Source organism: Verruconis gallopava, assembly GCF_000836295.1.
Source record: "Verruconis gallopava strain CBS 43764 unplaced genomic scaffold supercont1.29, whole genome shotgun sequence".
Classification (NCBI taxonomy): Eukaryota; Fungi; Ascomycota; class Dothideomycetes; order Venturiales; family Sympoventuriaceae; genus Verruconis; species Verruconis gallopava.
The window spans coordinates 328,551-351,414 of record NW_015622165.1 but is presented as its reverse complement, the minus strand read 5'-3'; the positions used below and the strand labels follow the sequence as shown (position 1 = coordinate 351,414).

Genomic DNA, 22,864 nt, shown 5'->3' with positions numbered 1-22,864 from the left:
TAACTATCTTATTATATTCCTTCCTTAATAAGCTCTGGTTATACATTGTTCCCTTGCTCTAGGAAGCTGAACCCTTCCGAAGTGGCTTACATTAGTGAAGCTAGTCGGTATCGGGAAAGTATTCCTAACATTATCTTATTCTACTCTTAAGCTTCTTTACAGTTCCCATCTGTAGGAGGCTTCTCTCTCTTGATTTCTCACCCTCAGGAAGGCCTTGACATCGAGTGTCTTACCCCCTGAAGTGGCGATCAGCCTAACACCTTTACACCTTACTACTATACTAGCTATATATTATTAAATTTAAAGTATCTATAAATATACTATATATTATTAAGTTTAAGGTGTCTGCAAGTATATGGTATTCCCGTGATCCCTATTCTGTCATGGCGCCTATACCACGCCGTCGTCACGCCGTACGTGACAGATAAGTAGTAGATAACTAATATAGATTTATTTATTAAGCTTTACCAATTTCAGCTAAATATAATATTAGTCATAGAGTATCAGAATGATTAAATTTTAATCATTTATAGAAAACGAAGTATATTTATAAAGCGTGTTTCCAGCTTTTCAGGTTTTCAGTTCTATAAAACAAGAATATGATATCAGCTTGCGGTAAGTCCTAAATTTGCATTCCTGTAGCCAGAAATTTTGAAGCCTAAATGACGAATATCATTTTGCCGAACCGAAAGCACATGAGCCATGAATTTAGTCGACATCGCCTGAAAAGAGCTTTAAAACACTTCCTTAGTGAATATTGTGCTTAAGAACTTATCATTAATATTCTATGAACAGGTAGAACTTTGACCCTCCAGCATTCGCCTCAGAACCTCTACCTCAGCATCTCGCTTAGCAAGTTTGATCTTGAGCTCATCGCGCTCCTCTAAAGCACTTTGAAGCTGGTTTTCAAGCTCTTTGATCCTATCGATCTTCTTTTGGCGATACTTAGCTGCAGCCAAATTGTTCCGTCTGCGCTTTTCAGTCCTCTCATCACATATACTCTTTGATTTATTCGAAGTACTTTTCCCAGGTAAATTGCCTGTCGGTCCACAATTTGAAAGCTGTTCAAAGCCAGAGCTCTCGGATGCAGACTGAACTTCATTTGTGTGGTCCTCATGTGACGGGAAAAATAAGAATAAGTCTGGACGTGTTTGCAAGTCGTTATGTTCAAAAGATGCGTTATCCATAGTCGTTGATACGCCCGATACTTGATTATAAAGAGTAGGATTGTTTGATGCAGTCGCACAAAAGGAGTCCAATTCGCTCGTACTGATGCTAGAAGTGTTTTGTTCCAACAGTGGCGTCGCTTCTGAATTTGTGTATGAGGATTCAATGGAATCAAGATGATCGAGGCTTGATTTGTTTAGAGAATATAGCCAGCTATCCTGGCTTGTTGAGGATAACAAGTTGAGCAGGTCTGAAGAAGGACTTGGCGGTGAATGCACGACCCATTGTGATGAATCAAAGTCGAAAGGCGAGTTATAGGAAATAGAGGTGAGGCCTCACTATGAGGCCTAATAATATAGAGAGTATGATAGTATAATTGTTGTGGAAATCCTTAGCAAGAATAAGACTGTGAGTTTGGCTGCCGAGGCTACGCATATGTATGTTTTCCAATCAGGATGAGTCAGAATGACTCATAATGAGAGAAACGCTAAACCAAAGCTCGTTTATACGCGGCTCACTCAAAATATCTCTTTTTAGCAAGATCCATTCATCGAAACTCCATCAGATATTTGTCTAACTTGGGCCCTCTCAACTGAAGCTCGATATCATCCTAAAAAGTTAGGAGAAATTACTACCATAATATAATTCCACCATTATGCTATTGCAGTTGTACCAGGGTGTTCCTAAGCAATGTTCGCCTTATTGCCTGGCAATGCATAGTTCTATATATGTATAATATTGGAATAGGAGTTTTAGGTTTGATTTATCGAAACTACGCAGGTTGTAAAAGAGCAGACTTATACAAATCACGTGCAAATTGCTGATCTCTACAGGCATACTATATAATACGCCAAATTGTAGCATCTTCAGTCACGCTTCCCAATGCCATTTTTTGTGCCGAAAACTTCTCTGCGATTTCTCATAACGGGCGAAAAATAAATACAACCATGGAAGAAGATCGCATGCTCACAAATATCGGCCTGGATATTCCGGAGACACTTGACCCTGAAGCAAAAATCTCGCAAAAAGTGCCCAAACGAAGATTTGTAGGCAAACGTGTGGCGGAAAAGACTGCATTAACAAATTCACTAAGCGGTGACATAAGCGAAAGCACCGCAGTCCAAGGCGTGATGTGACCATGAATCTTGGATAGGCTAATCTACTGACAAGCAAACAGCGAGACCTCTGACAAGACGTGCACGCGCACTCAATACCATCCCTCCTGAGATTCTTAACGATGATGACCTCAACGCAGCCATTGCTCTCCTCCCGTCAAACTATGCCTTCGAGATTCACAAGACAATACACCGGATACGAAGCTCCGGGTCCAAGAAGATAGCGCTACAATTCCCTGAAGGCCTGTTGATGTTCGCGACCACGATATCGGATATCATCACTCGATTCTGCCCAGACACTTCAACACTGATAATGGGTGACGTCACATATGGTGCATGCTGTATTGATGACTATACTGCGAGAGCTCTTGGATGTGATCTCCTCGTTCACTACGCTCATTCATGTCTGATTCCAGTGAGCGTGACACAGATTAAAACGCTTTATGTGTTTGTGGATATCTCGATTGACGTCCAGCATGTCCTTGATACCGTACGACGAAACTTCCAGATTTCCAATACAATTGCTTTAGTCGGCACTATTCAATTCAATTCTTCCATTCACCAAATCGCGTCGGTGCTCCGTGAAGAGGGATGGAATATTATCGTCCCACAGATAGCGCCACTCAGCAAAGGAGAAATTCTTGGTTGCACCTCACCCCAGCTATCCGTGGACTCTGCTGTACAGAACACTGCTCACATGGTTTTATATCTGGGGGACGGTCGTTTTCATCTTGAGTCAGTCATGATACAAAATCCTTTACTTCCGGCTTATCGCTACGACCCGTACTCGCGCCGCTTGACCCGTGAATCATATGACCACGACGAGCTTTATATGCTTCGTCGATCGGCTATTACTGCTGCTCGCAAGGCCCGCAAATGGGGCCTTATACTGGGCACACTCGGCAGGCAAGGCAATGCTAATACGCTATCAATGATTGAATCCATACTAGAACAACACAACATCGAGATAGTTCGTTTGGCTCTTTCAGAAATATTTCCGGGGAAGCTGGCGATGATGGCTGACGTCGAATGCTGGGTACAAATTGCATGTCCACGGCTAAGCATTGATTGGGGCTATGCTTTCCCACGTCCGCTGTTGAGTCCATACGAAGCTCTTGTGGCAATGGGCGTCAGGAAGGCTGGATGGATGGAAGATGAATCTGCAAATAAGGTGTATCCTATGGATTTTTACTCGGAGCGAGGACTAGGAAGAATAAGGGCCGGTGATCTAAATTCATTGAAATCATAGAGTCGAGATGGTTTAAAATTGCCTTCTTTGCAAGATTTTCCCAAAGCCATTCAACTACTTTGCCTTTTCAGCTGAGCGCAGATTGTCCATGTTTATGTTCTCAATCTCATCGCAGTTGCTGAATTGTTTTAAATGCAGTCCAAGCAGAAATTCCAAGTGCAACTGTGTTTCCATTGCTTATTAACTGCGGTCAATTTATCCTTGTGACGTATCAAGACCTGTGGTTTTATCTACTAACGGCACTCATCCAAGGCATTCTCCACCCTTGAATTGTACGAACTTAGGAAAGTCCTGATCATTAATAGGCAGTGTTTACAATTGCGAAAGTCCGACAGGAGAAAGAATTTAGAAGATTGAAGACCAGAGATGGACGATTACAGATTTCTTATCTATCAGTAGCAAATGTATTCATATCGCGGGAACTTCAGCTTTCCATAACTTCCCATGATGTCTCTTTAGAATCGACATTTGGAACAGTAAGATAGGATGCTACTAGTACAGATGCTGTATTCATAGCACTACTTCTTTACCTGTGTGCTTTACTGCCTGCCTTGGACTGTGCTGGCTCCTTTGCAATTGCTGTCAGCTGATCAGCGGTTAGTTTACGTCTCGGTCGTAGCAGATCTTCTACAGTCACGCCATTCCCGAGCTTAGTGATTCCCATGACAGGAGGGTCGCCTTTCTTACAAAACTCCCACAAGCCTAAATATTCGTGTCAGAATGTTGTCGGCTTAATCAAGGACCCGACTAGACAGAACGTACCAGGCAGCTTATTACCAGCTAATCTGAAAGCATCCCTAACAACCTGCTCATGCACATCACCACTCAACTCAAAAACAACCCTCGAAACCGCAACACGTGTTGCCCAATGATCGAAGCTACCTTTCCCCTTGCCCATTCGCTGGTCATTGCCGCTAGCGTATACGCCGATGTTTGCTACGACTCGTGTGAACAGCCTGTATCGCATACCCCTCAATCGCTTCTTGATGGTTTCTTCGGCTACTCGCAGCTGAGCTGCTGATATGCGCCGACCATGGTCCTTGAGCCTCAAGCCATAGTCCCCCCAGATGACAGTTGTGCCGCGAGTTGAGCCACCGGTTGCTACTCGGGGTCGTCCTTTACGTGATGGATATTTTTCGCCACGTTTGGGTATGAGCCAATTTTGTCGAATACATGCTGAGGAGAAAGCACGCTTCGTGGCTTGGTGATGGGATGAAATTGGAATCGTGCGTGATGGAAGTGGTGCAACTACAATCAACTATCAGTCAGAGCATAGGGAGGATTTGCTTCTAGATTACCTGCTCTAAGCGATAAGGAGCGAAATTGGTCTATGAGACCACGACACTGCTGGAAAGGAGAAGGCATTGACACTGTGCTGCTTGTTCGAAGGAGATGGTTCAAGGTATCCATTTTGCTTCCAGTCAAGCATAAACGCGCGTGTATCGCGTCTCTCATTGCGTCGGAGTTCTGCCCAACACGGTAATCGCATCTGAGCAACCCTCTGATCGACGAACATTCGAAGGTGGAAATGCTTCGAGCTATTTAACTGTATAAGACAGGACACATTCCCGTACCAGGAATATCATGCCACAATCGCCATGCACGCATACCCTAGAGTAAACTGAGCCCTATCAAGTATCTGCTTACCTCTTAATTCGACACAATTCCACCGCAACGCTACGTCCACGGAACGACGACGATGGACACAGACTACTCCACAATCAAGCTTACGGAGTTGCTCCGACACCCAGATGACCTCGACAAAATATCGGCTCTCAAGTCTGAGTTCCAACGCAAGAAGTCAGCTATTGACTCTCAACTTCGACTAGGACTGCAGGAACAGCTTTCAATAACCCAGACTGGCATCGGGTCTATCAATGAAGGGCAGCGAACAATCGAAGCAATTAGGACCGAAATGCAGAAGATTGACAAGCTGTGTGCTGAAGCCCAAAATATGATCAACGACTTTCCACATATCAACCTAGTTGCTCAAACGCACCGCAATTTTTCACTAGTCGAGGAGATGAAGAATATCATTGAAACATTTGCACTGCGTCTGGAGAATATCGAGAGGATGCTTAAAGAGGATGATACCATGTTAGAGAGCCAGCCAAATCTCCTCCAAATCCATTACGAGCTTACACAGCTGCGAGATGCAAAAGATGCTGCCCTGGAACAAGTGAAAGAACATGAAGGCGGTCAGGAGTTAATTAATAACTTACAACTTCCCTACGGAGGCACACTTCAGGATTGTTTCAACAGACTTTCTGAATGTGTGGAATGGTTTGACGAGCATATTGGCCTGGTTTGCATCAATTTGGTACAGTTAGTCCAACAAAGCAATGATAGCTTGGTTGTGCGACTAGCTACGATCATACACGAAGAAGAGAAGAACGATAAGAAAGCCAAAGCACTCCAAGATGCTCAGCAAGAATACAAGGAAATTGCCTCGCGTTTCAAAGCCATCACCAGTGGCAAGAAAGAAGTTCGTGGCTACAAGGAGAAATTCATAAAAGCTATCGAAGCGTATGCCGAGAATCAGCTTGACGAGTCCAACCAGGCCTTTGAAGAGGACCCTGAAAATATTGACAAGTCCTTCCGATGGTACTTCAATGACCTGATCGCTGTCAAGCAAGGTATGCAACGGCTGATGCCAAAGAAGTGGAAGATTTTTCAAACATACGTGCAAATATATCACAAGCAACTGCATGACTGGCTTATTTCACGAATTGATAGCCCCGATCTACGCCCTCCCCAGATTCTTGCAATTGTTAACTGGGAAGAAAAGTACTACAAAAAAATGGCTAAGCTTGGTGTAAGCGACGACTGGATGCGTCCGCATTTGATAGACTCTCGTGGGCCTGATCTTATTCGTGAGTATCGCCAGCTCATCGTCAGGACCGTCGATGAATGGATGTCACGTATGCAAACAACCGACACAGCCAACTTCACGGCCCGTGACGAGAATGCTCTGGACCAAGATGAGAACGGAGGATTCCGTACTAAAACACTTTCTGACATGTGGCGTATGTTACGCGAACAGCTGGAAGTAGCCAAGACATCAAAAAGAACAGATATCCTGGAAGGCGTTATTGAAGCAATGTTTCGCGCTCTCCAATCGCGGCAGCGCATGTGGGAACAGCTTGTTGATACCGAACTAGCCAAATACTCGGAGAGCAACAGTAGCTCTGAAGGCTACCAAGGGCTGCAAGATTGGCTCATTGCAATCGCAAATGACCAAGTAGCATGCATAGACGATGGAGATGGCTCTGAGGCAGCGCAAGGATATCTTACTCGCTTCGCCAATGAGATTTCCCCAGTACTTTCGCCTGAGTACGCACCTAAGGCTGCACAACAAATCGAGAGTCTGCGAGAAGGCTACATAGACCTATCGACGCATTGCTTGTCTGCATTCGCAACACTCGTAGTGCTTATAGATTTCAGGCCATTGCTTCCCGAGTTCTTCACGCCAGCTTGGTACGGCAAGAAGGGCATGGGCCAAGCTATATCCACATTCGAGGACTACCTTTCTGATTATACGCCTGTTCTTCACCCCCTATTACAGGATATACTCGCTGAGGAACTAAGCACCGAACTTCTCATCAAATATCTTTCCGCAGTTCACAACAAGGGCGCCAAGTTCAGACGTACGGATCCGTTTGTGGACAAAATCCGTGACGATGTTGTTACAGTTTTCAATTTTTATGAAAACTTGCCCTGTGGAGATGCGGTCAAACAAAAGTGGCGAGCTGTAGAATGTTTAGTTGATTTGCTTGAAGTTGAAAAAGCTAGTGTGCCTGACGTCTACGAAAGTGTGAAGCGAGGATATTGGGATGTCGGCATGGGATGGGTGGAGGCATGTTTACGTGCACGTGATGACTTCGACAGGAGCTTACTTAGCGCAGTCAAGGCTAGAGCTGGAGCGATTGAGGTCGACAGAGGTATGCCTACAGTTATGGAAAAGGTCAAATGATAGACTCCTAGGGGTAGAGCTGCCATGATCTGTGTATAATACCCCGTTATTTTCGAACGAAATGAGATACTCTCACACACGCTTTAATATCTTATCATAGTATACAATCCCCTTTCCCAATCATTCCAGGCTGTTAGGTCTCTATAGAATAACTTGCTCCTCAGTTCGGGTCCTTTGGAATTCGTTTCCGCTGGCTTAAATTAAAGCTTGAAGTGACTCCAAGGTGAAGTATCGTCAGATAAATCAGTTCCAGGTATTCATGGTCATACCACTTTCAGCTAGTGAAAATCTGTACTTGAAGGTTATCAAGATTCATTCATATATATAGATGTGCTTATCGAGTACATGCATGCCAGTGGCTTCGTTGAGTTTGAATTCAGCAAGTACATAGCTCGACAATTTCTGCCTCGGTACTTCCAATCACTCGTCCCCAATTTCACCAAGTAGCACTCTTTTGACGAACACCTAGTCTAAGAGATCGCGCTGGACAAGATATGCATTATGCTTGAAATAGCATGTCATAAATATCTGATGATCCGCTAAATACTTAAAAGCTTCGACAGTACTGATGAGCGAGAACACAAAAAAATCTTGATTTGCACCAGGTTTGATTAATTTTTAGAAATATCTTTTTGATTGTACATATAGCCATAAATTCAGTTTACTTATTTTTTCGTATCGCGTGATTTCTAACCTATTCATTGACCGACAAGACGCTGTGCTATCAGGCCCACACTGAATAATTTTCGCATCTTCTTATCCGTAGAAGCTATGGAACCAATACCGGGGAGCCAGCATGTATAATTTCTTCTACAACCCATATATGATCCAATGATAGAGGTGATCAGGTTTTGATGTCAAAATGTCCGAGCTCTGACGTGATAAAACCAGAGTATTCAATAAAGTGAACCTCTAAAAGCTCTTCTGAGCTCGCCGCCATCGTTTTCTCCTCTCCCGCTCTAGGCTGCTGCTCATAGCCACCAGCGTAAAATGTGGCAATACCTGAAATGAGTGTATTACAGCTAGGCGTGCCGGCATGTATAGTTTGGGTGTGATGGAGGTATGCCGACTTGGTCTAATTTCTCAAGCTTGGCGGAACAATATCCTTTATCTTCCTGCCTATTTCTCCGCGTTCTGATTCTCGCTCGTCACCATGGCTGATGTTGAAATCCATGACACGCCAAATACCCTGCTGGCTGTTGTTGCTCTCGACGTCGATAGCTTTGGCCTGCGACTCATCTTTCATGTCGTCCCTAAGGGTCATCTCCCAATCGGATGAAGGCGGGCCTCTCCTCCTTGAAGAAAATCTCCAAGACGAGCCTGAATTCGAATGTCCCTTGTCGGAACTCATGGCAGCGCGTGAACGGAAGGAAGCTTTGTGGAAGAAAGGCCGCAAGGTGGGTATGCAGGCTGCAACTAGAACGACGTTCTGCTCGATCAGGCCCCAGATAACGAGTGGAACAACATTGTAGACTACGAAACCATCAGTGGAAGATACAAGGGAAACCTGCCTGAAAATACTCACGCGGGTCTGTTCGATCTGTAAATAGATGCAGGTATGTCGCCTTCACAATAGTAACAATGGCGCTCAACAGGGTTAGCCCCATCATAATGCAAATGCCCACCTTAGTCGAGAGTGGCATCTGCAGCTTCCAGAATACGGACACAGGAACAACTGCCAAAACTATATCTGTAACTGTCGTGTACCCGCTGACAAAGTAGTTGAAGTCGTCGAATATATGTGGCGACCAGCACTTCCCACCTGGCGTGTACGGATTCCATAACATAGAGCGCGGTGTGCATTGCATGAAAATAAGGACGACCGCAATAAGGGCAACGGTTACCTGTACAATCACCATAATGTACAGAAGAGTAGCGCGAAGTGGATTTCTGTCCAACACATTGACAACAAGGATTGCAATCGAGATGTTGGGAAAACTGAAGGCGCCTTGGATGGGAGTGTTAGCACCGAAACAGATAAGCAAAGACCCGGATATGACAAACCAATGTTGAAGGCTAGAGAGGAAAAGTTAGCATGGAACAACAGGCTGAAGTGATGAATAACGCACGAAAGCCCAATATCTGCCAGTAAGCGGTCTTAACCAACCTATCTGGGCCAAATTCCTCGACAACAACTTGAGTATGTCGACCAAGCCCCAGGGTGACTGAGTAGGATACAAAAGCAGCGGCAATGATGCTGAATGCCTATTTAACCTCTCGTCAACTACTTTGATAAATATATTGTGTTTCACATACTTACCAGCGACAAAAAAATGAAAAAGTCATCCCATCCTAGCTTCCGCGTGATCTGCGAGCGAGTAAATAGCTTCAGAGCTACAATTATGATCGCAATGCCTGTAAACACCCAAGCAATGATATTGACCTGTGGTCCACGGCTTTCCTGAAGCTGGGAGGCACTCAGCGCTGGGCTGTTGCTCGTCATGTCGATAGCATGAATGACAAGTGGTTCAGGCTGGACACCCAAGGGTTTCAGGACAGGAAAAAAAGGGACGAATCACAAGATTGCGTCCCAAAATTCGTATGCCAGCAGATGGCAACTGCACCGAGTTCACGCACTAGATTATGCGATGCTTCAGTTTCAGTATAGAATGAGCTTGCTCCGTATCCTCCTAGTGGGAGCTGACGACCGTAAAGTATAAGAAGCCGAGTATGCATTGGCCAGTTCTGATCATGTCCCTTCAACTAGGATGAAATCCTGCGGACAAGGCTGGCTGCTGTCAAGAGAATAATGCACAGGCCTTGGACGTTGAGTATTAGGCGAGTACGGAGTACAGGCGATACATTTATCAGCCTTAGGTAAATGATGATTGCGCTCTGATCTTTGAAGGGAGAGAAACAGCGGAAACCACGACAAAGTATCCCCGGTCCAAAAAAAAAGCCACCAGGGGGTGAGGGGCCCAAGAAGAAGGACGTGGGATCTTGGGCCAGGTGCCTGAACACGAAGCTTGAATGTGGCTCCTGGTCAAGACGGGGTGGTTCTCCGGATACGATGGTTTTTTCAGCAAAGATCGGCCATGATGCAACAAACTCCCAAAGTTGAACGTGCTGGAAACAGTAATTGACCCTTAACCGCGCGCAAGCAGATGAGACAATTTGGGCGAGGGAGTATGTCCGGCCCGACGCCCCGGACCGTGGATAAGGAGACGAAAGCGCGCTTGCCGGTCGTTAATTGGTTAGCTGTCAGCAAACACCCCGAGTCATGCTTCTTCGTTTGGAGCTCTCCCGGTCTGGGAGGCACAATATTATTGCATCGCTTGCGGATATGCAGATAGAAAAGATTTTGCCGTTGGCGCATGCGCAGCGAGACCGCTTTGCCCGTGGAGCACCGCGTCCTCTAGCCCCATGCTTCCGTCGTCGACACCTGCATATTGCACCTTGATCGTGCCGGGGCCCTCGTCTTTGTGATCAGCGAGGACGGGCTCGTCAACAGGCCCAGGGAAAGATTACCGTGCCGTCACCTCCAAAGAGAGGCTCAAAAGACTGCACGGCTGCACAAGAAAGAGCACCGCGATCGGAGAGTTCGTGTAGTCTCCCAGTTATTCCTCGTTATCTTCCTGAGCCTCGCCGCTTCGTGTCTCGGCCCCCCGTTGTCCCCTTGTCAACACTCTGCATGACACACTCTTCAACTTTGATTTTTCCGCCCTCGCACGCTCGTGGCATTATTTTCTGACTTCGCAGATCTCGTCTTAACAGTTTGCCCAATTTTGAAGTCATTGTCACATCTGTTAGCTGGAAACACGGCCCATCCCCTCCCTCCCATCTCCCCCAAGGAGAAAAAAAAGGGAAAAAGAGGAAAAAGAAAAACGAAAACGAAAGGAAAAGAGCTTCTTTGCTCCTTATGGACTGTCCAGATTGGAAGGGTGACTTTCGTACCATTTTCGCGCAAAGGCAATTAGTTGCTCGCAATCCAAAGCCGAGCGTCAAGAAGCCGTATGATCCTTCAAGCCTTCCAAGCTCTACGGCCCGCGTCTGTGTACGGAGCAGAGGCTAAAACTTTCTGGGCCATCTCGGTTGCAGGCGATACCGAGCCCAAAGCCAAGCACCAGCATTGGGCCGCTCTGACTATTGGCTGCAGTGGTTCTCCTGCCATGAGATTTTGCTGTAGATCCATGGTTTCCACGCGGCTTGTCACGACATCGAACTAGTAGAGTAAGGCTCTACAGCAAAGCCATCAGTTCGTGATGTGTGCCTGCCGATGAGCAAGATGATCTGCAAGAACTCTAAACAGCCTGTGCATGACAGCAATCATTAGAGAAGCTCAGCTTCCCCTGTCGGTCATGCCTTTGAAACCGTGTTGATCTTTCTCACAAAAGCACTGCTATTGTATGATCAACGCACACTCGAGTCGATTGAACCTTCGTCAGTACATCGCCTCTTCGCTCCTCACGCGTGGGTACCGTTTTTCCTTCGATGCTCATACCCATATCGCCCATTTCGACATCATCATTGCATTGAGCATTAGAATTGGTTGTCATGCCAACATAGTCTGATTATGGGCCACGCCTTGTGGCCCCTTGTCCGAATTCAACGATCTTGGATCCTCTCCTCCGTACGCAATCCATTCTCCGCAGAAACGTCTATATTTATCTTTCGCTCGATCGACGTATGACTGTAGAGACTGCTACTGTTTGCATGAAGAAGTGACACGACAAATCTGCCCAAGTGATCGAATGAAATTTATTTCTTAGGTAGAATTATATTCACTGCACTGTTTGGAGGTACCGAATGATATCAGACATACTTGTTCTCGATTACCAGCATTACATAGGATGGATTCTGGAATGTCATAAACTATAGTCTGCAGTTACATGGTTGCGATCTACAAGCGCCAAGAACGTGTCAACGAATTCTTATTCTCAAGAAGTACACAAGCAGGCAGAGGTATGTACATATACATCGTCTCTTGCGCCTCAGAACGTGTGGGGACATCAAAAGCATGTCTTTCCACGGCCGTGGTAAAACTCAATTCTAGGCACCTCCTTGAGTTGAGGAGTAGCTATGTTCGAGAACGAAGGAAAGAGAGAGTTGGGACAAAGGCGCTTGACTGTCCGAACACAAAAGACTTGGCCAACATGAACATTCTACACGCCAAGAATTACAAAAGCATTGAGCAACTTTTCAACGTCTGCTTCGAAGGCGGCTTGTGCTTGTGGCGACGTCTGTGTACATTGTATGGGTCTCATTATTCCCTTGCCTCCACATCCCGGTTCGAAGCTACGGGGAAGTCGATCCGGCTATTCTAGTGCGCCACCCGGTTGTGTCCTCGGAGGTGTGGTGAAGGACGGCACGGCGACGACTTGGGCTCCCGTCTGTACGATCGATGCGTTGCGACGCATCTCGCCAATGTGCTCATGTCACATTACATTTGGCCGTCTTATAAAGCCGTTATCGCATTCAGGTCGGTCCTATGCTTCGTACGTTTCTCGCTTGATTACCGTATTTTCCTTCCTGGATTATCAGTGCCTTCTGCAACCTCCGTGTACGCATTCAAGAAATAATTGCTGGCAACAAAATCCATCGGTACGGAGTGCCAGTTCACAACCTTCGTCGCTTATTTTAGGACTTGGTGTCAATGTGATTGAGGAGATTGATTTCACCTGTCTGCTATCAATGTCTTTGTGGTCGCTGCGTCTGTTCGAGAAGAAGAAAAAATTTCTCCGTGCGCAATGGCGTTTTTCTCGTTTCAGTACTTTGTGCTTCGAGGCACAAACAGTAGGACCATGCGGCGTCTCCCTGTGAACTGAAACTTTTGGGCTAATCTTATGATGATTCACTAAATACACAGTTTGTTAAGCTCGCAGAATCATTACGGAGCAACAATAGTCCTCGCAGTGTGTGCAATGACCAAGTACTCTGCAATTGTTGATAAAGAAGAAACTGAAAATTTTTGAAGAATCTCGCTGCTTCAGTTTCTGTCTTAAAGGCTACTATCCCCAAAAAAACTGGAATTGTTGAAGATAGGCCATTCTCTTCGAGACTCATATTACTTCTTCTAAACGTTTCCAAGACTCGTAAGGACATTTCGCGTTGCTCGAGTTTCTCCTAGCGATAGGAAAATAGACGGAACTAATCACTGGCCGTTTGCTTAGGTACATCGTGATGTTCTCTTCTGTCATGTCATAATAATTTGTTGCTTGTCCCGATCAAGATTTTATTCTGTTTCAAAGTGTTTCAACCCTATTCGTAACGATGTTTCGTTTACCCGGTAGAAATCCACATGTTTGATCAGATATGTGGTGGCACCAAAAGTGTAGTCCCGGAGCACTTGCTATCAACCTGAAATTATGGTGATGAATAAATACATCGAGAAGCAAAGCGACAGACGGCTTGGTTCAACTTTGAGATCGCGTATCCGAACTTTTTTCGTTAAAGCAAGTCGTGTTAGTACATTTTGAGTTCACATTGCCCTCCTCTTTCATCACGTCCGTCCTAGCATCGGCTGGGTTTCAATCATCGCCGTTGTCGATAAGCATAATCTTGAGAATAGCATGTGGAATGACCGAACAAGACTATTGTGTGGAAGCATGATGGATTCGGAAAATCTTCAATTCTGAGAAGAGAGAAATTTTCTGGCGAAGTACATGACGTTGACGAAAGAACCGAGTAACAATATCATTAAGAACCTCCGGATAATTAGAAAGGCAAGAACCTTTTCAACGATCCTATTGTATTCAGACGAATAATAAATACCAAAATGTCCTATTTACATGCATAACCTGTTGGAATAGGAAAGACGGAAATTTTAGCACAAGCTAGATTTACGTCGAAATTGATTGTTAAAAATGGCGGATCAAAAAATGACTTTATTCGACTAGCGTAGTAGAGGTGTGGAAATTTAAATGCACAGTCGCCTCAGCCAGAAGCACAGAAACGTCATCCCGAATGTTTGGCAACAACATGATGGTTCTTGGATGATCATCGCCATGGTCGTGCATCGTCGAGCCAATGGATACTTCTATGCCTTACGTCGGATCTTCTCTACTTGCGCCAAAGAGCTCTTTCCATGATCCGTCTGTGACCTTCTTATCTGCGCCGTATAGACCAATATCGTAAGCTTTTTTCATTTGCTTGAGGCACAATTCACGACGTGCCGAAAAGTCGAACATAGGCTTCGGATACTGTGCATAGCGAATGCCCTTCTCTTCGACCACATCTTCGGAACCATCACCTCGAATAATACAACCCCATTTTCTCTGATCTGCGATGGGTGCCTTCCAAGGTTCATATATGTACTTGTCCGAGAAATTTTTCAATTCGGGGCAGAACTTGCGAACAAGCTTTCCGCTCTTGTCCCATTTGGCTGGAAATGCAGTGGGAGAATAGCAGCGGTAGAATTGACTAAAAAATGCTGTACATGACAGCCATTGCCAATTTCCAGCGTTGCAAGCGGGCTCGTGGTCGATAAGCAACTCTTCAAAGACTTCAGCACCACGCTCCCAATCCACATAGCACCCTCCACGTGTTAGAAAGCAGGCAACAGCATGTCTTCCCAAGTGATGGATCCACCCTTCTAGGCGAAGCTGTCGCATCAGTGCATCGATCCAAGGAAAACCAGTGCGTCCGTACTTCCAACGCTGAAAATATTGCGCCGCTGCCGGATCATCAACATGATATTCCCCACTTACATGACCTGTATCTGGGTCGACTTTTGAAGGAAGATGCCACGGGACAAATCTTACGTACGGATTATTGAACGTCTGCCCAAATACAGTACCAATTTTGGCTTGAGCACCAAAGTACATATCTCTAAAAAGCAGCTGCCCCGTGAGTGAAGTTGGCGGCGTTGACGCACGGCCTTTGTATCTTGCAACAGTATCCTGTACACCCCAATAGAACCTGCGACAAGAGAGGGAGCCAAAGTGCAGGTGAGGTGAGAGCAGCGTTGTTGATTGAGGTTCGAACTCGGTCGGAGCTGTTTTGGGCTTCTCAAATGTGGCAGTATACTCATGATTTGCGAGAATTGCTTCTAGCATTTCGAGTGCAATGGTCTCACCCCCCCGATGCGATGTAGTTGGTTTCTTGAGTCCAAGCTCGTCTATAGTCGGCACAGCAAAATCATTTTCTGGGCCCGCAATGCTGGAATAGGTGAGTTCATTTCTGTCCCTGTAGATCGAATTGACATCGTATGGTTTAGATGGTTTCTCATGTTCAAATGAGAGACTCAGATTTCCGGGATCGGGAATTTTCTTGGGCGGAGGTATGGGGCGGTTGATTTCTCCAACTTTGGCGCCAGCTTTTTGAACTTGGCTCAGGCTCATCGTAGGGTTTCCGCTGTTTGCAGCCACAAGCTCATCGCTATCCCATAGCGTCCGACCTGCAATACACAGAACTTCGACACCAGCATCCTTAGCCATGCTCTTCACTTTGTCATCCCTCTGGCGTGCATAAGCATCGGTGTCTTTCTCGAATACCAGATGTGTGATATCCCATTCTCTCCAAAGTTTGGGTAACAAAGTTTGTGGGGCTTCACGCATCACAAACAATTTGGACTTCTTGTTGAGTTTTGTGATGCTATTTGATAAATCATTTTGGCAATCAATGCTAAGGCATGTAAGCCGACACTGCAAATGTGTTTTTACGAGAATTAAACCTTACAGAAATTGGAATCTATTGGGTCCAACACGTGCTCTGTACATATAGTGTGGATCCCAGCACCAGATAGGATAAAAGGCCTCCGGGTCGAGGTCCAGGGCAGTTTTCAAGGCAGGGGAATCATGGAGACGCAGATCAGTACGAAACCAGTAGATGACACGGCGACCAGAGCCTAACTTCTGTTTTTTCAATTTGGGTGTCATTTTAACACTCCTTAGGCAGCTAGAATTAACTATATGAAAAGCTTTTGCGAGACATGAACATTGGTACAAGGGGCCTCGAGCACGACGGAGATCAGAAGTGCACAATATCTTGGTGGCTGTGTGCACTGGAATAACGATTAGCATGTAGTGAAAATATAGGAGTGCTGAGATTTCCGGAGTCCATTGCGGGTATATGTAAAGAACAAGATTCTTGCTCTCGACGGAACTGGTCAGTCGATGATGCGGTGGTTTTATGGTGGCGGCTGCTGGCCCAGACGTGTGCTGCAGTGGGAGCTTAGTTCTTATTTGGGGTTAGCGCATGTCGCATGTCTAGAGGCCATGGCAACTGACTCTGACGCAAGACGCTCAGATCGAGGTCTTACTACGCACCATCCTCATCATTCAGCAAAGCGTGATACGCAGCCAGCTCGCTCCTAGGCTTTCTCAGATTTGCAATAGACCCAAGCAAGTGAATACTGCATACGGAAGCATTTGCGAGCGCCAGATATTGCATCTCACTTAGGTTGTCTCAAGCCCACGCGGTGTATCACGAGCCTACAACAAAACCCCCAACCTATCTCCAACGCCATAATACTACTTTCTAAAAGTCTTTCTTTTGGCTTTAATTGAATAGAAATTAAGAAGCAAAGAGGAGTCGAGAAGCCCACACTTGGCAGCCAAGTTCACGATGCCTTACACGCTCAAGATCCCGTCAACAGAAGTCATTGACACAGGAAGTTCTAAGCCATATACGGTATATCATGTAGTCATCGAAACTCCCTTGCGCACACAGACACTGCAGAAGCGATATTCAGACTTTGAAGCGCTGCACAAGCAGTTGTCATCGACTCTAGAAACTCCGCCCGCGCAACTACCCAGCAAGTCGTGGTTTTCTCGTACGGTCAACAATCCGGAGCTCACTGAACAACGCCGCAAGGGTCTTCAGGCGTATCTTCAAGCGATTGAGACTTCGACTAACGCGAAATGGAGGACTTCGGCTCCGTACAGGGCCTTCCTCGGCTTTTCCACATCTGCGTCGTCAAAGAAGGCAAGCGTAATCGAAGAGGAAGCCTTGGGTCCTGCTGCGAAGGCTGCAATGACGAGCCACCAGTGGCTAGACTTGCACAACGACTTAAAGGGGTATATACAAAGCGCCCGAACGGCACTGGCGAAGCGGGATCAAGCTAGCAGCGTCACGTTGCAGCACGAGGCAAGTGCGCAGGCGAAGAAGTGGCTCGTAAAAGCTCACACACTCATATTGAAACTCGACGATGGGCTGAAGGGCTTGAGCGAAGGCAAGAACGGGGTTGAGAGGTTAGGCGACGGTGAGGTTAGGCGGAGACGTGATTTGCTTAGCCGCGCAAGAAAGGAAAGAGATGCGCTGGAGGGCGTTCTGAACAGCTACGTCACACGTAGTTCAGCAGCAAGATCGCCTTCTCCCGAGTTCTCGCCATCATCATCGTCCCAGAATCAAAGTTCCAAAGCTAACGACATGCCGGGCGCTTTTCCTTCAACAGCGTCAGCCGGACAGGCCCCACGGCGTGTTCTCGGTGCAGCAAAGGAGACGGAGCGAACGAGAGAGCTGGACAACCAAGGCGTTCTCCAACTGCAGCAGCAGATTATGAAAGAGCAGGACGCAGACTTGGACGATCTTGCCGTTGTGGTCCGCCGCATGAAGGAGATGGGTGTCGCCATCAACGAAGAGCTGATTGAACAAGGTCAACTGCTTGATGTGATAGACCAAGACGTGGATCGAGTTAGCGGGAAGATTGATGTTGCAAAGAAGAGGATCAAGAAGATACGATGAGCGGGGATGGCATGGATCTGGACTGGCTTTGAGCATAGCGTTTGATCATTTGTTGGTACTGTAGAACTCCCCCCCTGGCATGCGCAACGATACCCAGATTACTCGAAATGAAAGCGATTTGCGAAACGGAAGAAGGTTTTGGAGATTTGTGAAAGAATAAAGAGGCAAAGAAGTCCCTCCCTTTGCATCGCTCCCAAAATTCGCAGTTTCGCCTGTCTCCCGTCATTCCCAGCCTGATGCGGCCGCTTCGCGTCCTGTGGCAGAGCGCAACTCTTACAAAGTTTCAATGTCACAAGTCTCTCGATTCAAGCACGATGCTAACGTATGAAGCCGGCTGGTGGTCGTAGAAGCCACAGCCCATTCCTGATTTGCGGAATCGCGCCATTACACGGGTCCCCTGCATGGCACGATCGGGTTGATTTCTGGAGTTTTCGATTGCAGACGGACTGCAATTAGAGAGTCCATTGTTGCAAAAAGACACGAAATTGGATGGGGGAGGGGTTAACGAATATTGCCAGGAGAAGCGTCGTTTCCGATACAAAGTCTATGCTAGTGCTAGATTAGTCCACACTATTTTCCAACAAATGTGCTAATAGTACTATCTCGTTTCCGTCGTTATTGGTAACATTAAAAGCGAGCAAGCGCCGCTCTCTCACGATGCTCGTTGAACCCGTTCCCGTAAAAAAATTCGCCCTAGGTCCTACTTTTCTATCTGCCAGCAGTCGTAACTAGCTGTTCGTCGTTGACGAAGACACTATCTCAATTGTAGGATTCGATGTCGCCTCGAAACCATGAGAACCAGGGACCTCTGCAGGAGGTGGATGGTGCTTCGCGCTGCTGCCTTTGCCCCTCCACGTGCTCACGGCTGGGATATCGGCCTTGAAGCGTTTCTCCAGCGTGGAATAGGCTTTAGGCGTAAGCTGTATCAACGTATGCAGTGGAACTTCCATCCAAGGGCTGCGTTCTTGGGGCACGTTCATGAAATAAGCGTATATACAGCGTAAAATGGCTTGGTGGGTGACGATGAGGATGTTCTCCGAGCGCTCGAGCTCCATGATGATGGGCTCCAGACGGATGACGACGTCTCGGTACGATTCACCTCCGAGGTAGCGGTAGTTGTATTTGTCCTCGTCTCGAGCCGCAAAATCTTCGGGATACTGCTCCTCGATCTGGCCGTAGGTCAGGCCGTCGCAGACACCCGAATCGAGCTCGTCAAGTGCCTTCCACTCAAGTTTCTCAAAGGGCAGGAATCGCGCTGTTTGAATGGTTCGCTTGAGCGTCGATGTCCAGACTGTGAGTTTGCAATTGTCGCCAACTGCTTGTCGAACCAGCGCCGGCAGAGCTCGTGCGTACGCTTCGCCTCGAGGGGAAAGATCAGCATCACCGCCAATCTTGCCTTCGAGGTTGTACATGGATTCTCCATGTCTAGATAACCAAATCGATCTGGGCTTGATGTGCAGATTCATGAGGTAGTAAACCACTCGACTTTGCAGATAGTCTTGGAGCTTGTTGATGATGACGTGACTGCCCACGTTGATGAGTTTGACGTATGTCAGATGCGCTTCGTCCTCGTCGATCGTCTGGTAAACTTTCTCGTAGTTGCGTATTCGCTTGAGAAAATCCTTTGCTGCCTCCTCGGGATCTTGGCCCACATAATCTGGGCTTGTCGTTTTGACTTCCATAATGTTTGACATGATGAGGTCTTCGTCGTCGCACTTGCTTTCAACAAACAAAGTCTCTATGCCCTCTGCATCACAACGCTCTTGGATCCATCTCCGCCGAGATTTCGTACTGTTGGTGGCGTCCAATATGGCGATCAAGCCTCGTCCCTCTGCGAACCACTTGCACATGTCTGCCACAGCGGCTTCAGCAGCCGCTTTCCTCATCTTCTCGCCCTCAGTGTTGCTGGTATCGAAGAAGTCGGCCGAAGGGTTAGGAGTCGCTGTCCGTCGATACTGGCCCACGTTGAATGTTTTCGCCGAGATAGAGAGCCAGTGGAGGTAGCGAACGACTGCAACACCAGGTCAGCGACAAACAAGTTCAAGGCATCCCATGTGCCATCTCTGCTCGCTCACCTTTTTGCGCAATCAAGCTCTTCCCCCTAGCCGGCAGCCCCACCATGACGACGCAAATCTTGGTATCATCAGCCTGCACGCCAACACCGTTAGTTTTCCGTGACGGCCTGATCAAGTTTCCTTGAGGCACGCGATTCATTTCCTGGGCGAATTGCTCCGGCGGCCGGGGATCCACAGCCATGGTGTCGCTCGTTCGGGTTCGGGCAGTTAGTGTTCTGAATTAAGACAGCAAACGGGACCCTGGACAGGTATAGACAGCGGGAGCAAGCGCGGGACGTATATGCGGTCGCACGAAGGCGTTCGCTTTTGTCGGACGCGACGAATGCCCCGATTCTCAAACAGCAGGAAGCTCCTTTCTGAGCGGGGGAACCGGGCTGATCACGCCGACTCTAGGCGCCGTTTGGCCGCGGATCGTGGTGGAGGTCGAGAAGAAAACGGAGAAGGCCACGGTCAGCCAAGTGTGCGTGCTCACGAGATGAACACGCGACACCTTTTGTGTATGACGGCAGCGGACAGCTGGTGGTGAATGGGTGTGCTTGGGGAGAGTTCGTTTCTTGCAGTCCGGCTGAAGACTCCGCACCTGTCGAGCACCACAAGAGCTGTTCTGTATGCAAGGTACTTTTGCGCTTAAACTCGGCCCGGCGGATATCTGACGCTGGAGCGGACGCGACCGACAGCCTCAGGCTGAGAGAGAGGGAAAACGAAGACTTCAGGACAACAGTCGTCGGGCACAGTGAGGCCAATTCCAGGCCGGAGACGAGAAGAAGCTCTGCTGGCGACGCCTTCGGACGAGTCGCTAACGCACTCCTCTTATCCACCACGCAGTTGCTGGATGAGCAGGAAAAAAAAAGGCCCAATGTGCCCATGCCCGACAATGACGCCACAAAACGCAGGCCGTGGAGGAGTCTGAGCAAGGACCCGCTGAACGGGCAGCCCGTAGCAGTCCAGAGGGGGGCCTTTTTCGGGGGGTACGGGGACGGTCCAGAGCCGGTGGCGGAAACGTCGCTCGTCAGCGCGAGAGGCAGAGAGAGCAGAAGCAGGCCGTGTTCCGAGCGTCGGCGAAAGCAGGTTGGCTCGGGATGCGGTAGCATTTTCCTTTCAGGCCACGACCGAAGGCCATGATGAAACCGTCGTAGGCTGGATGTCGGAGAAGCCGTCCCGGCAGGCTCGAAGGCTCCACGCGCAGCTCAGCAGCGCCGACAACGTTGCTGCGAGCGTGGATGAAGCGGAGCGGTCGCGTGCCCTTGGAAGCGCCAGGCCGGCAGGCAAGAGAGGACAAAAACAATAAAGAGAGCAGCAAAGACGCGAATGAACAGTGAACACGGCACTCACAATCGACATATGATATTGGCTTCGCGCCTCCGAAATGGACTGGCTGTGGGCCGTCCTGGTCTTCGTCACCGCCATTCTCGATCGGCCACTCGCTTCCCTCGCCCACTCTCGTCACCGTCTGGTCGCACGCGCGCCCACTCAGAGCCGCCTGTGGAACCCGTGGTGAAGCGACACGCGCACAAAAAGGCTGTCCTTGACGCAAGCGCGCACTTGGGGCTGTTTTTGGTGCTTGTAGCCTTTCGTCGGCCCAGCCGTGGGCACACCGCGGACGAGAAGCGACGGCCGCTTCTTTTTCACACTGCTGGACACAGCGAGCGGACGGTCTGGCGCGTTATCAGCGAGTCGATCAACCTGGTTCGCCCTGTACACGTTTCCTCGCAGGCGGAGACGCAGTAATTTTATATGCCAGCCCTAGACCGCTCTTATCTCTGGCCCTTCCAATCTGCTTTCAGAACGGTCCACTCAGAAAAAGCACGTTTCTGCCACGAGCTGACCCTTCGATTGAGAAGCGTTGAAGCTTATGTTGAACCGTCAATGACGCCCGCCAGAGCACCTTATTTGCCTTTCTAACCCCCAAATCCCCCGAACGTAGCGGTAGGAGTGGCACGTCTCGAAGAGCCGTTCGTCTGGCATGTGGTGATGTCAACGGTTACACTTCTCAAGCTTGAGTCGATTCGCCGCGACCGTCCGCTGTGGAACTCGTACGAGCCACCCTGAGAACACCGACGACTTTTGCAACCTTGCCCCAATGAACAAGTGCTCGTGAAAAAATCACGATTGAAAAATTCTCTCGAATTGTTGGTATCAAGTACATTTAAATAAAAAAAATGATAATAATAGAAAAAGACTAACGCGTATATGTGCCAATGTCAACTTCGAAGTGGTGGCCGTTACCTGGCCAATTCCAGTCATTCAAATCTCCAACAATTATTTCCTTGTTTTCCACAACCATAACCCAGTACCCAAGACCACAGTACCTCCAACCAGCAAAATATATACACAGCGGCTGACCTTCCGTCTGGCAGCTCGCCATCCGCGCCCTTCAACGACGCGACGTAGTCACATGCCCTCCTCCATGCCCACATTCCTCCACCACGGCTTCTCCCCGCCAAGCATCTCCTCTGTCTCCCCGACTTGCTTTCTCGGGCTCACCGCTCGTGGCTGGCCAATCTTGCCACTGAGCTTGAGTTTCATGACTCGCATGCTCAAGTTCATACTCTTCGCATCCATGGATCCATTCCCGTTGGATATAGGTTGCGTCAATCCTCGAGGCGCTCCTCCGGGAATGGAGTTCGAAACCTTGTTCGTGAAGCCACCCCTCATGACTGGT

General features: G+C 47.9%; 9 protein-coding genes across 12 annotated transcripts; 3 read left to right on the top strand and 6 right to left on the bottom strand.

Annotated features, from left to right (window-relative positions):
- Nucleotides 1-563: 563 nt before the first annotated feature.
- PV09_07470 (uncharacterized protein) lies at nucleotides 564-1,558 on the bottom strand. Its single transcript, XM_016361238.1, has one exon. It carries the CDS (start codon nucleotides 1,185-1,187, stop codon nucleotides 786-788), a length of 402 nt encoding a protein of 133 aa, XP_016211058.1. The 5' UTR covers nucleotides 1,188-1,558; the 3' UTR covers nucleotides 564-785.
- A 157-nt stretch (nucleotides 1,559-1,715) lies between these two features.
- PV09_07469 lies at nucleotides 1,716-3,619 on the top strand. Of its 2 annotated transcripts, XM_016361237.1 has the most exons (3): nucleotides 1,716-1,947; nucleotides 2,001-2,294; nucleotides 2,345-3,619. In XM_016361237.1, exon 3 carries the CDS (start codon nucleotides 2,533-2,535, stop codon nucleotides 3,529-3,531), a length of 999 nt encoding a protein of 332 aa, XP_016211057.1. In that variant the 5' UTR covers nucleotides 1,716-1,947; nucleotides 2,001-2,294; nucleotides 2,345-2,532; the 3' UTR covers nucleotides 3,532-3,619. The 2 variants fall into 2 exon arrangements, with proteins under 2 accessions (XP_016211057.1, XP_016211056.1); XM_016361236.1 differs by having other exon boundaries at nucleotides 2,001-3,619.
- A 77-nt stretch (nucleotides 3,620-3,696) lies between these two features.
- On the bottom strand, nucleotides 3,697-4,941 carry PV09_07468 (ribosomal protein L16; the record flags this gene model as incomplete). Its single annotated transcript, XM_016361235.1, has 3 exons — nucleotides 3,697-4,233; nucleotides 4,294-4,779; nucleotides 4,830-4,941. The coding sequence occupies 3 exons, from the start codon at nucleotides 4,939-4,941 to the stop codon at nucleotides 4,058-4,060; spliced, it is 774 nt and encodes a 257-aa protein (XP_016211055.1). The 3' UTR covers nucleotides 3,697-4,057.
- A 97-nt stretch (nucleotides 4,942-5,038) lies between these two features.
- Nucleotides 5,039-7,614, top strand: PV09_07467 (uncharacterized protein). The gene has a single exon (XM_016361234.1). It carries the CDS (start codon nucleotides 5,231-5,233, stop codon nucleotides 7,502-7,504), a length of 2,274 nt encoding a protein of 757 aa, XP_016211054.1. The 5' UTR covers nucleotides 5,039-5,230; the 3' UTR covers nucleotides 7,505-7,614.
- Nucleotides 7,615-8,105: 491 nt separating this feature from the next.
- Nucleotides 8,106-10,767, bottom strand: PV09_07466 (uncharacterized protein). The gene is made up of 5 exons (XM_016361233.1): nucleotides 9,765-10,767; nucleotides 9,574-9,709; nucleotides 9,509-9,520; nucleotides 9,030-9,452; nucleotides 8,106-8,977 (listed from the first exon to the last, which is right to left on the bottom strand). Exons 1-5 carry the CDS (start codon nucleotides 9,945-9,947, stop codon nucleotides 8,580-8,582), a joined length of 1,152 nt encoding a protein of 383 aa, XP_016211053.1. The 5' UTR covers nucleotides 9,948-10,767; the 3' UTR covers nucleotides 8,106-8,579.
- A 3,454-nt stretch (nucleotides 10,768-14,221) lies between these two features.
- On the bottom strand, nucleotides 14,222-16,560 carry PV09_07465. Of its 2 annotated transcripts, XM_016361232.1 has the most exons (3): nucleotides 16,121-16,560; nucleotides 15,209-16,066; nucleotides 14,222-15,116 (listed from the first exon to the last, which is right to left on the bottom strand). In XM_016361232.1, exons 1-3 carry the CDS (start codon nucleotides 16,462-16,464, stop codon nucleotides 14,948-14,950), a joined length of 1,371 nt encoding a protein of 456 aa, XP_016211052.1. In that variant the 5' UTR covers nucleotides 16,465-16,560; the 3' UTR covers nucleotides 14,222-14,947. The 2 variants fall into 2 exon arrangements, with proteins under 2 accessions (XP_016211052.1, XP_016211051.1); XM_016361231.1 differs by having other exon boundaries at nucleotides 14,222-16,066.
- Nucleotides 16,561-16,690: 130 nt separating this feature from the next.
- PV09_07464 (uncharacterized protein) lies at nucleotides 16,691-18,361 on the top strand. Its single transcript, XM_016361230.1, has one exon. The coding sequence runs from the start codon at nucleotides 17,009-17,011 to the stop codon at nucleotides 18,125-18,127; it is 1,119 nt and encodes a 372-aa protein (XP_016211050.1). The 5' UTR covers nucleotides 16,691-17,008; the 3' UTR covers nucleotides 18,128-18,361.
- On the bottom strand, nucleotides 18,302-22,176 carry PV09_07463. Of its 2 annotated transcripts, XM_016361229.1 has the most exons (3): nucleotides 21,535-22,176; nucleotides 20,203-20,275; nucleotides 18,302-20,138 (listed from the first exon to the last, which is right to left on the bottom strand). In XM_016361229.1, the coding sequence occupies exons 1-3, from the start codon at nucleotides 21,607-21,609 to the stop codon at nucleotides 18,856-18,858; spliced, it is 1,431 nt and encodes a 476-aa protein (XP_016211049.1). In that variant the 5' UTR covers nucleotides 21,610-22,176; the 3' UTR covers nucleotides 18,302-18,855. The 2 variants fall into 2 exon arrangements, with proteins under 2 accessions (XP_016211049.1, XP_016211048.1); XM_016361228.1 differs by lacking the exon at nucleotides 21,535-22,176 and having other exon boundaries at nucleotides 20,203-21,330.
- A 417-nt stretch (nucleotides 22,177-22,593) lies between these two features.
- PV09_07462 (uncharacterized protein) lies at nucleotides 22,594-22,857 on the bottom strand (the record flags this gene model as incomplete). Its single annotated transcript, XM_016361227.1, has 1 exon — nucleotides 22,594-22,857. The coding sequence occupies one exon, from the start codon at nucleotides 22,855-22,857 to the stop codon at nucleotides 22,594-22,596; it is 264 nt and encodes an 87-aa protein (XP_016211047.1).
- Between the last annotated feature and the right edge of the window lie 7 nt (nucleotides 22,858-22,864).

Excerpts from the sequence above, each read along its gene's own strand:
- PV09_07463 (XM_016361228.1), bottom strand. The coding sequence starts at position 20,383 with ATGGCTGTGGATCCCCGGCCGCCGGAGCAATTCGCCCAGGAAATGAAT. Across the intron at positions 20,139-20,202 it reads GAGCTTGATTGCGCAAAAAG|TCGTTCGCTACCTCCACTGG; the intron begins GTGAGCGAGCAG and ends CTGGTGTTGCAG.
- PV09_07464 (XM_016361230.1), top strand. The coding sequence starts at position 17,009 with ATGCCTTACACGCTCAAGATCCCGTCAACAGAAGTCATTGACACAGGA.
- PV09_07467 (XM_016361234.1), top strand. The coding sequence starts at position 5,231 with ATGGACACAGACTACTCCACAATCAAGCTTACGGAGTTGCTCCGACAC.
- PV09_07470 (XM_016361238.1), bottom strand. The coding sequence starts at position 1,187 with ATGGATAACGCATCTTTTGAACATAACGACTTGCAAACACGTCCAGAC.
- PV09_07469 (XM_016361237.1), top strand. The coding sequence starts at position 2,533 with ATGTTCGCGACCACGATATCGGATATCATCACTCGATTCTGCCCAGAC.
- PV09_07466 (XM_016361233.1), bottom strand. The coding sequence starts at position 9,947 with ATGACGAGCAACAGCCCAGCGCTGAGTGCCTCCCAGCTTCAGGAAAGC. Across the intron at positions 9,710-9,764 it reads TTTTCATTTTTTTGTCGCTG|GCATTCAGCATCATTGCCGC; the intron begins GTAAGTATGTGA and ends GAGGTTAAATAG. Across the intron at positions 8,978-9,029 it reads TACAGATCGAACAGACCCGC|TCTACAATGTTGTTCCACTC; the intron begins GTGAGTATTTTC and ends ATGGTTTCGTAG.
- PV09_07465 (XM_016361231.1), bottom strand. The coding sequence starts at position 16,464 with ATGCTAATCGTTATTCCAGTGCACACAGCCACCAAGATATTGTGCACT. Across the intron at positions 16,067-16,120 it reads CCCAATAGATTCCAATTTCT|CATTGATTGCCAAAATGATT; the intron begins GTAAGGTTTAAT and ends TACATGCCTTAG.